The sequence below is a fragment of the Thunnus thynnus genome, chromosome 7 (genome assembly GCF_963924715.1).
Source record: "Thunnus thynnus chromosome 7, fThuThy2.1, whole genome shotgun sequence".
In the NCBI taxonomy this organism is placed as follows: Eukaryota; Metazoa; Chordata; class Actinopteri; order Scombriformes; family Scombridae; genus Thunnus; species Thunnus thynnus.
Window position 1 is genome coordinate 27,372,568 of NC_089523.1, and position 14,724 is coordinate 27,387,291.

The 14,724-nt window shown below is 39.8% G+C and overlaps 1 protein-coding gene across 7 annotated transcripts in view; it reads left to right on the forward strand.

Moving 5' to 3' along the window:
- tenm4 (teneurin transmembrane protein 4) overlaps positions 1-14,724 on the forward strand; it is a 158,938-nt gene that overhangs the window by 104,638 nt on the left and 39,576 nt on the right. For all 7 annotated transcript variants that reach the window (XM_067595260.1, XM_067595261.1, XM_067595262.1 and 4 more), the window contains 3 exons: positions 1,667-1,813; positions 2,675-2,891; positions 7,325-7,444. In XM_067595260.1, the coding sequence (XP_067451361.1) occupies positions 1,667-1,813; positions 2,675-2,891; positions 7,325-7,444 (484 nt within the window). The remainder of the gene's footprint in view (positions 1-1,666; positions 1,814-2,674; positions 2,892-7,324; positions 7,445-14,724) is intronic.

The window sequence follows — 14,724 nt, forward strand, 5'->3', positions numbered from 1 at the left end:
GGCTGCATTATATTTTAATATTAAACATGAATAAAATAAGTGTGATTTCTGAATTCTTCTGTATTATGCTGTGTTGACACTTGAGCTCCTCTTGGGATCAATAAAGTATCTATATTATGTAATGGCTTTCTATGTTAGACGAAGAGAATCACAGAAATGTTGGAGACATTATTTATCAAAAACTATTTTGTCATATTTGTTCCAGTAAATCGAGAAGAAACTATCTTATTATTATTATTATTATTATTATTATTATTGTTATTATTATTATTAGGCTTTTATCTTCTAAATTACTATTTATAAGGCATGAATGTGCGATAATATGTGTATGTAATACTTGTATAATGACTCATGTCTGTTGTCCTTACTCAGTATTGTAAAGACCAAAATGCCACTGATGCATCACTCAGCTAACCATGTGATCTACAATACCCATCGATTCTTGGTGCTGCCTCTACCTTTTATCTTCCTAAATACTTCTCTCTGTTTCTTTCACATCACTCTTTCTTCCTTCAACTGATCTTTCTCCCTTTATGCCTTTCAGCCACCGTACCTGTCTGTCTTCCTTTCTTGCTGTCTCATTCTCCTACTCTCCCTGTTTGATATAAGAGCAGAGAAACAGCCACCCAAGTCTCCTTAGTTGATAAAATGAGTCAATTTAGCATTCTCTCTATCAAGGCACCTTGCTAACAACACAAACAGACAGACTCGTACGTCTGATATCTTGAGATGTTACCCTCTGCCTCTGCCTCAGCATGGGGATATGAATCGAAAGGTGCCAGATAAATGCCAAACAGCCCTGGAAAAATGGTTGAGATAATCCACTGATCTATGCCCTTGTGAAGACCTATCCAGAAAGAAACAGAGGAATATGTCACCTGTCGTTCTGCTCCAGCCTGCTTTTTGCTCCCCTTGGGTCACATGCCCAGGAACACTGTTAGTGTGTGCAAAGCCCTCCACTGCTTAATGCTATTGAGCTCAGGCTTATCCACTTACCACTATTTTATTTTGCATTCAGCTTCTCTTAATGACAGAACACACACTCTCCCTGAAGGGATAATCTTATTGATTGCTAAAAAGAGTCTGGAGACAATTTATCAAAAAAAGAGAGCAAATAATGATATAGACCTTCTTTCAATAACTAATGCAGTTTTGTTGTAGCTCATTTTTCTTTGCAGATGACAGTAGCAGTAATGCTGTGATCATAATGATGGTCACATTCGAAAATCATATAAAAACGGATCCAATTATGTGAAGGAATGCCAGCATACACAATACTGCTCTCATTACCCAGCTGTAGTAGCATAGATACAGGAGGCCAATCTACCGTAGTAATGAGTGAATATTGATTTAGAAGATCCCTGTTATCTGATTTTACTGCAAAGGGATATTAGAAGCTTCACAAAAGGTGTATCAAATTAATCAACTTCAGCTGAGGGTCATTATAGCTGCCCTTACACATTAAAATCTTAAAATGACTTTAGTCTATTGCTACCAGAGAAGTATTACCAACAAACCATTGTCATCAACAGGATCACACTGTTGTCAGTGTTTTATTGTTGGTGATTGTTCACAGACAATATACAATCTTTATCTATTACCCATTAAACCTGCTTTATTTAATATTCTGTGCCAACCTCTGTCCTTGTCCATTTTTGTTACACAGAGGGCTGTCCGGGTTTGTGTAATGGAAATGGTAGGTGCACTCTGGGTAACAATGGCTGGTACTGTGTGTGCCAGCTGGGCTGGAGGGGCACTGGCTGTGACACCTCTATGGAAACTGCCTGCAGTGATGTCAAGGACAACGATGGAGGTAAAATCACAAACAACACACAGCAACGCCTTCTGACACTGGCCAAGCATCAACAGGCACTCTTAACTAGACATGATTTGACTATAGAATTAACCACCTAAGAATATTTCTGCTTTATCCTTGCCAGACTTAGTTGTACAGATTTACTTCTTATACAGATGTGTATGAGGACTGGCATCTAGTCAGTCACCTGCACAACAAGTTTTTATTAAAAAGCAGAGTAGCTGGCCTGAGGCCCTGAGCATGCATTGGCCCAAGGAGCAAGTCCCTGCTCTGCCCTCTAACTAGCCCCAAGCAGAGCCAGGCACACACACAGAGCCAGCCAGGGGGCTGCACCACTCTTGAGGCCAGGTGTGAGACGTGACTCTCTTTCTTCCAGGCCTCGTTCTAGGCTTGAGCTATCCGTTAGCATCCTTTATTTATGCAGGGGCTGTTTGTCTCCCCATCACTGCGCAGGGACCACAATGCTCTCAATGGCAAAGATGGGGTGCTGCTGGGGATTTGACTGACAGCAGGGTTTATTTTTATCACCCATCTGGCCAGATAAGCCCATGAAAGCAAAGGGTAGGGAGTCCAATGACCCACTTCAGCAAAGTAAAGTGCATTGCACAGCAGCTCTTTCTGTCTTATTCTTATTCTGTCACATTATTTCATCTAAATTACAGATAGGAAACCACGAGCACAGCTAGAGGTTTTCCAGGACAAGATGTATATGACATGGCTCCAATCATGTAGTAAAACAACAGTCAAGATCAATAATGCCTCAGTGACTAAAATATATATGCATAGTTTCTTTTGCCAGGTGTGTGTACAGGCTGTTGTTTAATGAGGGAGTGTGTGTGACTTGTTTGACCTTGTCAGATGGGCTGGTGGACTGCATGGATCCAGATTGCTGTCTGCAGGCGACCTGTCACACCACCTCTCTGTGTGTGGGCTCCCCGGACCCCCTGGACATCATCCAGGAAACACAGATGTCCTCTGCACAGAACAACCTGCAGACTTTCTATGACCGGGTGCGCTTCCTGGTGGGCAGAGACAGCACCCACGTCATCCCTGGAGCCAACCCCTTCGATGGCAAGTGAGTGACTCGTGCATTACTCCCACGTGACATCACCCAGTGTGACATTCTGTAGCCAGATGAAAGCTATTATTCTCCCGGGAAGCAATTTCTGACATCAATATTAAATTGAATTCTGTTTTTTCTGCATCATCATTTGTCTTGGATGCATTTAGTGAGTTCATACTTATGCCGTTGAGTCAGTTAAACTAGCAATTAAAGTAGTAATTGCAAGATGTTTCACTTTAATTCAGCTACTCAGGATAGTTGACTTTGATTGTATGAACAGATGTTTAGCTCTGCTTTGGATTTAACAGTTATCCAGTCTGAATTTGCATTATAGGTAACAGCACTATTTTAAAGTAGTGACATTGCAAGTGCAAATACAAATCAATCAGTGACTTTCATTATTAATGTAGGCCAGTGCAATTACTGTGCTTTCATTATTGCACTGACAGACCGTGTAAATGTAAACCGTGGGTTTTGTTTTAACCCAGACCAAAACACTGTGTGAGGGAGAAAGCCAGCTATAAGCGAAGGATGCTGAAATGGGTAGGGACTGGTGGCATGTATAGCTAGAAGGATGATGGAGAGATCAAGATGGACAAACATAGAATGTGGCAAGAAGCAAAAAGCATTCCTTGGCACGAAAGGCATCTTATATTCATGTATTGTGATTACTTTTACTGTAATCCATCTGAGGCCCACTCCCAGAGGCAGAGCTCACGACACCACAGCCATGGAATCTGAGATGCTTTCATATCAGACAGGATGGCTGTTAAAGTCCCATAAGATTCCCCTGCCTCTCTTTCCCTTTGTCTCCTTCTCTTTTCATCTTTAATCGCTTGTGAGTCTGTGTCACCTTATTTGCATCCCACTTGGTTATGGATCTCTCTCATCTTGGCTTATTATACTCCCATGAAACAAACAGACAACAGTCAAAAACAAAAAAATAAGTTGAGAATATTTGAATTTTTTTGTCCCCGATGAAAAATTTTTATAAAACGGTGTCAAAAACAGCAGAAAAATCAAACAAACTTCCCAACATGGAGTTGCTATTTCAGGATTTTTTTTTTTTACCTCTTTTCAAAATGATGGCAGAAGGTTATGGTTTCAGACATCACTATTTTTAGTCCAGCCCAGCTTTTGCTTTGTTCTTGAAGGGAAAATCGATTTCAAAAGTGTCCCTCCTCAAGCAGGATCATTTCCTTTGGTATAATTTGCAACACAACACATCTTAGTGTTTGGTGCTTGTTGAGATTTGCAGGTAATATGCTGTTTGCTAACCTAATGCCATCTTACCCATTGTTTGCAGTAAAACATGTTTTTATCTCTACGCTGTCCATATGGTTGTCTTTTATTCATTAGCTATCTGCATATGATCAAGCATAAGTAGTCACCCAGTTTGCAGTCAGAAGAAAGGAAAATATCCTTATGAATTACACCAACTGTTCTCAAACACTGCCTGTTTTTGAACCCTTTTGTGGCGGTGTCAGCTGATACTTGAGAAGGTAACACACACATGAGTAGTAACACACTTTGTGACATTTTCCCTCATTGACATTTTTCTGGCTTTCAAGAACCACTCAACATTTTGCAGTTCTTCATTGGACAGAAGAAGAGGCACAGAGGGTTGAGTAATACTCTTGTCTCTCTCCAAAGAAGATGCAGCCATAAATAAGTAAAATCAAGAATCCAGAGATGAGCTGCAAGATTGTAGGCACTGGCTCACCTAAAAATATCAGTGATAATCTATTATTCATGTTTGGTATTCATTCCCCACCCACTGACAGATATGAGCAGTTATGACAGGGGACTCTGGGCTTCAGATGAGCCTTACAGGCACGGTCTCAGCATCTTCCTGATATGCCTGCCCTGGTCATCCGATCATCTCTTTATTGATCCCCTAACCACTTCCTTATGCTAGTAGACATGTTGGACTGCTATTTCTGATGTTTCCCACCACAAAGAGCTGCAAAGGTGCCACTGAATAAAGCATCTGCCACTGCATAAAACGTCTCAACTCTCCACCATGACACATAATACAAGAGATTGCCAAGGCCCAGCGGTGGATGCTGACTAGAATAATAAACAGGGACTTTGTCCATGAAACAATTTGGGCAAAGATTGATAGCATGCTTATAATAGCAAGGCAGAAGCCATTCCCTTCATTTACAGGCTTGTGCTTTTATTATTTCATTTATAACTCTTTTATTAGCATTAGGCCATTAGTGTCAGAAAATCTCTTGTTTTCTTCTCAGTGTGCTCTACCCCTTTTGGCAACATTATGTACTTGGACAGCTAAAAAAAATGTCCATTGATGTGTCCTTATTTTACACTCTTCAGCTGGGTAACATAGAGGCAGGGAAAGAGAGAGCTCCAGTAACATGCTTATACTTGCAGCAGGTTGTACCCTATAATCAAGTAATTTGCGTGGGTAATGATGTTTTTGTTGTTTCTGTGGTGATGGTACCATTTATTGGCCTTGCTTATTGAAAGTTTTCTATATGACCTTTATGTAATCAGGTAATCTGATTATTACTTTAGTCTGGCATGCATTTTTTATTTGGTCTAAAATACTACTGAGCAGTGTAGTTTATTCACTATAACACGCTGGTAAAGAGGGGTATAAATTCATAATGCATGACTGCATGAAGCAGTGATGGGTAATCTCACTCTTTAAAGAACCAAAACCAGAGAGGTTTTCCTGTTGAGTCCAGGAGCTTCACCTATTTATTTTCCAAAACATGTCCTCACTTAGCCCTCAGTGGATGATGTATGATAAAGGTTGGAGATTTTGTGAAGTCCCTTTCGACTTTGAATTTTCCTGGACTAGTGAAATCTCATACAGTGGGGAGGTTTCTGTGGCAAATGTTTTACGCTTCCTTTGCTGCTCTTTCTTTCTGCTGTATTTGATGTCAATATTTAAATCATTTGTCTTGACAGCGAGGAATCATCTCCCCATGTGGTTCACAGAGGCTGGAAGGAGATAGTTCCACTTTCACAGTTTCATCTGAAGAAAATGTGGATGATTGGCTCTTCAAACAAGACTCTAAAATAAACTGTCGGCATGAATGATTAATCGTAGACAGCCAGGCCAGTGCTGGGTTAACTTTAGTAGTAATTCTATGTAAATGCATCCAGATAGATCTTTGGGTATGAGCATAAGGATTCGGAGCAGTATCTCCTTGCTTGTTTACAGTGCAATGGTGGACAGCCAAGGTCCTCTGAAGGAGACCCGGCCTAATTAACATAAAACTGGGTTCCTGGGGACCAGGATAGTGTGGGGTGAATGATCTTGCCTCTGGTAAGGACATGTTGAGGGCAGCTACTAACACGCTAGTGTTAATTGTTTCCAGTACAAGGCAGTGTTTAAGACCCAAATGTATTAAAAATAGCCATGGTCTAATGAAGAAGTGACAGTAAGGCATTTGTTAAGGGACTGTTTTTTTGCAAACGACAACAGAAACGATGGTCTGACCATGAGTTGGAACTTGCTAATGATGAGGGCAGAACTCAGCGAGGCAGACGTGATACAGCAAGGTCTCAGCTCATCAGTTCAGTAAGATTAGAAGGTGAATTTGGACGACTTCCCACATTGATTGGTGGGGACTGATGATCAGATCTAATGTATGCGGCTTCTGGAGACCTGATGTCAGTCTGGAAATCTGTCGAGGTCTTGATAACCGGCCAAGCAAGTCTTGCAATCTGCAGTCCTTATTATTTTCCTTTCTTGCAGTCTGTAATGGAAAAGATAAATCCTCTTTTTTTAATTAGAGAAAAAACAAAGGAAAGCTTCCTTATCTCATTATCCTTCCATTCTGGATAGAAAAACCCTCAGAGACATCTGAGGAGGGTGTTAGTTTTTTTTTCTATTTCTGTTTCTGTTTCTTCTTATGTTTTTTTGATTTTATTGTGTACAGTATTTCCTTTTGATAACATCCATGTTAACTGTATATTTTTTCCATTTGACTGTTCTTGGTGAATTTCTGTTGCTTGAAGAAAATGCATTGCTTCCTATTTCTATTATTGTTGCGTACATTGGGTTACCAGAAGGTACACTTGTACAATTTAACGTCCAATACCTGAATACTTTAAATCATAAGATGTTCAGTTTGTTTGACACTGAGTCAGACAGACATTGATTCATCTTTTTGGTAATTTTTTATTTGTGGTGATGTTTTATTAGACTATATTTTAGTGAAATGCGTATCTACTGTTTTGTCCATCCCCATTTACGACTAGACTAGAAACACTTATATTAGAAACACAGTTCTCAACATAATGCAATCCAATACAACCACTAACTACAGACTGAAAAATGATTGTAGAATCAAATCAACACCTCTCTCACACTTGTTTTGTTTTTTATTTCTCGCTTTTGTATTGCAATTGTATTGGTTTTAAAATTTTCCATCATAGTAACTGTGTTTGACTCTCTCACTCCCATACAGCCATGCTTGTGTCATTCGTGGACAAGTAGTGACCTCGGATGGAACACCACTGGTTGGAGTCAACATCAGTTTCATCAACAACCCGTCCTATGGTTACACAATTACTAGGCAGGATGGAAGGTAAGAGCCTTCTTCTTTATATCAGTACACACACACACACGAACACACACACACACAAACAAGGGATGCAATGCAAATGCCACTAACCGCTACCTAAATATGACGTGCAGGGATGTGACAATGATATTTATATTATTGTCAAATATCGTTGTTTAGCTGTGCTGAATTCTAATGATGGAAGGAAAAACACAGTTGCCACTGCAAACTGTGCCGCCATTGATCTGCTTTGTGCTTTCATTTGGTCCAATTTTGGAGTTCTCGGCTCAATTCCCAGAGAAATCAAACAAAGCCCTTCTGGTACACTCATAAGTTATGCTTCAGTAGCAGCAGGGAGGGGAAAGAATAAAATATGCCAATTCAAAGCAGCTCACTGTGGTTATGAAACAGTACAGATGGATATTATTTATTTGACAATAGAAGATTTAGAGAATTAAGTGAGACATTTAAGTTTAGGCCACAGACCTACAATTAATTTGCTCTGCATCTTTCCCCTCTCTTGTTTGAGATTAATATTCTGTTCTTTACTTAAGTTATTAAAGACATCCCATCACTGTCTTAGGTTTAAAAAAAATAAATAAATCCTAACCCCAACCAATTATGAAGTCACATGGTTGTTTTAAGATTGTGTCCAAAATATACTAAATGCAGTGAGTCATCGCTGGTATCTTCCCCAGACAGTCCCACATATTTTACACAACTTCTGCCTCTGTAAGAAACAGGAAACCTTGTCAAGAAATGCATCCTCTAACTTCTTGTTGTTTCATTGCAGTACCACTAGAACTCCTTTGGAGAAAGATAAGTTGTTGTGGTGAAGTGTTCTGAAAAAGTCTGAGTTCTCTGTTTGGCTGTCTTTGAGCGGCTCTGTGCCAGCTGCTTTGGCACCAGGAGAGTTTCTCAGAAAAAATCCAGACTAAAACCTCAGACTGCTTTTCACGGCTTTGGTGGAGTTAAAGAGGACCTATTATGTTCATTTCCAGCTATATATTTTTATTCTGGGACCCCACTAGAGTAGCTTTGCATGATTTACAGTTCAAAAAACTCCTTATTTTTCTTATACTGGCCCTTTATGCAGCCCCTCAGTTCAGCCACTGTCTCTAACAGGCAGTCTTAGCTCCTGTCTCTTTAAGGCCTCCCTCCCAATTAGCCCATTCTGTTCTGATTGGCTGCCTTCCCAGAAGCCTGCCAAGAGGCAGCTGCATCAGAGTCGTGTTAAGTTACGGCCAATGAAAACCCAACATTTCCTGCTTTTACAGCTTCATATTAAAAGCTTTTAAATTACTAAATAACGGGAGACTTTTATTGTGAAGAATTTACAGGAAATTAAATGTTCCTCACTGAATTAGCAGAGCTTCGCTAGCAGCTCTAAAAACCGGTTGACACAGCAACACATGGAGATATTTGGAGCTCTTTATTCAGCAGATCAGTTAGAAATAATGCAGGGAGGATTAGTACAGATGTCACTTGTTTCGTATGTTGCAGTTACCGCAACGGTAAAGCTGCACAGCGGCAGCAGATAGGGAAGGGGGACTTGTATTTTATCCAGCTGATTTCAGCACTAGCTGCACCAACAACCACCAGGTAGCATATGTGAGCAGTCCAGATGCAGCCTCCGTAGGCGGAAGTCACTGCAGTTTCACCCACTGAGTGGCAGAAAGACTGAGGGGCGAATTCACACAGAATGGATTGCAGCCGCTGATAGCAGCATGAATTGCACATCATTTGCAACCGCTATCTGCCCCATCTCAAGGTCTGATTCACAAAAGATTTGTTCTGATGATACGATGGCACAAACACACCCATAAAGTTTTGCAGCTGAGTGCAATTTGCCCTTGTTTTGGTCCATGCTGAAAAGCCTCAAATTGCATGTCTTTAATAGCAGAGGTGCTAATTAAATGCAGAGCTCTCCACAATCACAAACCAACTTTCATGTATTTTGCTTCCTTTACTTCTCTACTATTTTGCATCTATAACATAATCTACTGAAATTTCCATCAAAACACAGCTATTGATGTGACTCAGGCAGGTCTGAAATATGTTAGATTAATGTATGGATCTTACAATAATGTGAAAAATACTAAAATAAAAAAATTGTTGATGCAGTAGATGAGTAACTCCACAGTGCTCAAGGAATGTTCAATGACAGGAAGTAAAGTGACTAAACCGTAAACAAAGTGACAGACAGTAAATAAAGTGACTGACAGTACATAAAGTGACTGTGACAGTAATAAAAGTGACTATCATAGTAAGCACAAACAGAGGAGCAGAGCAGAGCTTCAGGCTGGTGGGGGAGGAGAAGAAAACCTGCCAGTGAGTTACCGTGGTAACTGGCCCCCAGGGGAGGGGGGGGCATTCAGTTTCCACAGGGGGACCGGACTTAAAACATGGTTGGAAAAGTATAGTTTTACAGGGTAAAAATGCCAATACCACCATGTGACAATAGAACCCCTCCTCCTCCCCCCCTCAAGACAATGCTTAACAACACGTACTTTATTACAAAAACACATCACAATCTTTTTAATTACACACTTTTAACAGAAAAAGGGTGCACTGGATGTCAGCGACAGAGTGCATCGCAGCGTAGCACAAGCCTTTTCTAATACAAACTTAATGAACAAAAACAAGAATGTTGCTGAATCAGCAGTTATAAAAATGTGTAAACTGCATCATTAAGGCAGACAAGCATTATCTGGGAAACATCACATATTCAAACTCACTTGGATACATGGAATTAAATTTAACACCAAATTATGTTAAATGTTTGCCGAATGAAGAAGAGTCTCTTTTTGAGTCATAAGAAATCATAATTTCTCTTTTTGAAGGAGTAGATGTTTACCAGTAAGCCCAGCTCCGTTAACTTTAACAATATGTTAATGGAGGTTTTTCTCTGACAGTAGGATACAGTTGAAGACTTTATCTGATGATATTTAACTACATTGAATTGATTTACTGTTACATATGTTTTGAATGCAGGACTTTTACTTTAATAAAGTTATTTCACAACATGACATTATTAACATCACAAAAATGATTAAAATACTTTTTCCAATCAATCATTAGTATGGTGACTGTAGGCCAAACTACATAGTAAAAACTAGCATTTACTAGTGTTTGTTCTGCAGCCTCGTCATCGGTTATTTAAAATGTAAATTAACTTATCAAACAGACTTTTCACAATTCACTCAGTTCTTCTGATAAATTTGGCGTCACGTTTCACGAAGCAGAACACTGATTTAATGAAATCACGTTATTATGACTTTTTTCTCTTATAGACTCAGTATAAACAAGTCACAAAAACACAGAAATCATTCAGGCTACAAAATGAATACCATACAAAGATAACAACTAGAAATATAAAACTGGCCACCCAGAATATATATCATTCTTGTGAATATCAATATCAAAATAGCCTTTTTCTCTCTCTGGCCTGGCGCCAGGATGAAGTGACTGACAGGGCTGTAACAAATTGCGAGGGGGCAATTTTTTCATAAAATGAAATGCATTGATTCAACCATGCATTAGCCTCAGATCAAAGAACACATCTATTAATCAGAGCAATCACAAAAACCATTCAAAATTGGGGAGTTGGGATTTCTCACTTAGTGGGAAATCCCATAGAAAAATGGTAAAGCTAGCAGACTTAGCATTACACTATTTAACTTAAAACAATTTCTAGATGCATACACTAAATGGTGTTTATGAACCCATAATAACTTTTAAGATGTAACAGGAGCATTACCAAACAAACAGCATGACAAGGGAGCCTTGAATTAAGACACGATGAACATAAAGTGTCTAACACAACTACAGCATTTATGGGGCTAAGCTACAAGCTCACTGCAGTCAGTCAGTTTCTTCTGCAGTTGCTTCACTTCCAGTGGAGTCAGCGAGCAGAAATACAGACAGCGCCACTCTGCCATTACAACTACTACAGGGAACTCAGCGCTGTGTGTGGAGCAGTTGACCACATAAAGAAATCCATCACGAGCTGACGTCATCTCGGGCTGAAAGTAGAAAAAAACGTTGTAAACCGAGCATTCAGAGCAGCCTGAAGCTAGTGCTTTTTGCTCACAGGGATTACTTCTACATACATTTACCTCATTATTTGATACTTTGGCCATGTTTAATATGAACATCCAACATCATATATATGACTGAAAATAAGGAAAAGCATAATAGGTCCCTTTTAAAGAAAAAGACCAGGGAGACAAATGAAGCGTAATACTATCTGTAAATCTTTTTTCTGTTCTGAAATCTGTTCTTTTCTAAATATGTTTTTTGGACTGAATTTCACACACATAAAGCACACACTCGTAACCTCCAATCCTCCTGTATCTCCCACAGTAGTCAGTGCTAGTAAGGCCTTTTGGCAAACCAAGCCCCTCTATCACAGCGCAGCATGAATTGGTGTTTGCTCTCCAAGCCCCACTTCCTCCTGACACTTTTATCAGTCACTGACACTCTAAAGGCCCACATCTTTGCCGCTGGTTTGATCTTGATCATTCTTGCTTCTCCTCAGTCCTTCCATCTTCTTGTCAGTCTCCTTTCCTTCCCTAGTTTTACAAAAATCTCTCATCTCCACCTCATCATCTTCACCTTCCTTGCTTATTTCATCTGCTCTCCCTCCTTTCACGCTCTTCCTCCTCTAATCTCCCACTGCCCTTAAGCCTTTCCTTTCTGGGCACTACTCTTTCACTTATTTCCTGTGCTTTTCTTGAGCCCAGGTCTCATGTCCTTTCCACTGCACTGGCTTCCCTCATCTCTAGCCTTTTCCCATTTGTGCGTGTCCCATTTTTCTTATGCATCACTCAGTTTTTCCTTTGCAAAACTCTATACTCTTTTCTCCCTTCCAGCATATGTGTAAACACTACTCCATCTCCCAGGTTCCCCTGTAAACATGCCCAGTCTCCTGCAACTCCCCTGCAATCACTGTAAACAGGCTCAGTGCAGCGTGAAATCAGAAATGCACCTGTTCAGCCACTTAGAAATGGGAAAGCTGTCTCAACTCATTTTTATTATGTGTTCTTTATTGTCCGAGGGCTTGGTTTTTTAAATTACCCTTTCCACTATCTTGAAAAGTTTTCTGGCCTAAACAAAAGAGGTTAGTTTAGTTTCCTTACAGCTACAGTATGTAGCCATTTTCTGACTGGCTGAGCTTTGAGACAGACCTGCTACCTTTCATGCTTCTTCTCCAATAATGAGTAAAGTGCTGATGTGGATTCCAGATAACTACAGTGTTAGGTGTTTGCAAGAACCTCTATATGAGCCATGATACTGTATATATTGGAAATCCAGTGTACTTGTGAATACTCAAGAACACTTGGCAGACCCGTGATGACACCGTATAATGACATAGTTCGGACTTCGTTTTCTGTCTATTTTGTAGTAAATACAGCAGTTGTTTAGTTGACAGTGTTATTTAATTCGAACAACACTAACCATTAATTTTAACTATTAATAAGGCAGTCCTCCTGAAATTACCATACTACTTAACACATCTTTTAAAGTGGAGATTTAGTCCTCACAGGACTCACTCTCAGAACTGGATGGTGCTTTAATTCCAGTCAACACTCTTAATATTTGCATCACTTGTTCAATACTCAAATTCACTTTGATAATTAGTATTCTAATTGCTGTTATAATTTTAACCCTGTTGTGTTGATTATTTCCTGTGTACACAGGACACTAATGTGTTACAGAGTTTGAATAAGAGAATGAAGACATACAATAGTCGAAGGCAGAGTGAATGAGGACTTGAGATCCTAATAAATAATGAACTAATGCCAGTGTACTTTCACCCACTTCAATCATACATAAAGCGCCCACCACAGTCACTATATGAGCATCTATACAGCAATTATTCATGCGTACTTCTTGCTGATTCACTTTAACATTAATGTTGACACAGTTTAGTACATTATAAATATACATTTGCTGAGAAATGATTGGGTATATTTTCTATTAGGCATGCCAAGTTTGTTGGCAGGGTTAACTCTTCTAGCTTGATGCATTCCCTGAGGGCACAAGCAAGCAAGGCTGATGTAGGTAGCTTAATAAGTTTTGTCACATTGCTTAAGGCTGTTGTCATGATTGATAACAGCCAATGAATCCCTTCATCGATTGGCCACACTACCCATGGGTATCTGTCCAGAAGTGTTTTGAGCGTGCGTTGCCAGAACCTGCCAGGTGTCATGCAGACTGACCGGCTGCAGCTGCACAGCTACTGATGGATCAGGGCAGCACAAGGATATCACTATCACCGCTCCCATCATCTCTGCAGCCTCCGTGCTGCTTGGCAAACTCACTCTTCTCACACCAGCCAAGGGCAAAACACCAAGGGCGGAACAAACCTTTGTTTATCATCACAGCCAATCAGATGTTTACCCTCAAGGGAAGTGAGACTGAGCAGATTCTTTATATAGTAGCTTAAACCAGGAGGGAGGTTACCTAATTTAGTGGTAGTTATTTTGACAGGCTTCTTTAGCTGTAATTTGGGAAGGATGCTTCCCATGTGAGGATAAGGCCTTGTCCCAGGGGCCTGCAGGTGACCAGGTGCTAATTGGCACTCAGAGAGAAATTTCCTATACTCTATATTCATTTTATTGTCTCTACTTTCTTTTTATCTGCCTTGTCTGGTTTTATTTTCTCTATTTGGAGCACTATGTAAAATTGTTAAGAAAAGTGCTATTTAAATAAATGTTATTATTATTTTTATTATTATTAATAAATTACAAGTTACATGACCAGATGCAGAGGCCCTTTAATGCAACAGTAGATAGAATTGCATTGCAGGGCTTTTAGACTGATGTTAGAGTGGACAGTCTTCGTCTACGGGATCGATAGGGAAGTGGCAGCTGCCTCAATCCTGCAGCACAAATCTCTCTCTCACATATATAAATGTGAGCAGAGGAGCAATGCACTACACGAGCATGGGGTAGAAACAGTCATGTCCGGAGTCAAAGACTGCATATGTTATTTTCCATTCTTCAAGTAAAATCTGCAGCTTATGACATTAATTAAGATGTGTGCTTCTGACATTGTTATTCAGCGCATGAACTGCTCCTTCATCTTATTGTATTTTCAGCTTGTGTGGCCCTGAGAGATAGCGCTAAATAGTGAAACGGCGTCTTTTCTTAACAGCAGTCTTTATTTACTAAAACATGAATGTATTACTGTTTAATCTGTTATAACAAATACTTAATTAGTTCATTATATCAACAGTAAATTGTGGCATGGTTTAATCCTCAACACACAGCAGATTACATGCTTTGCTAATGGGAATT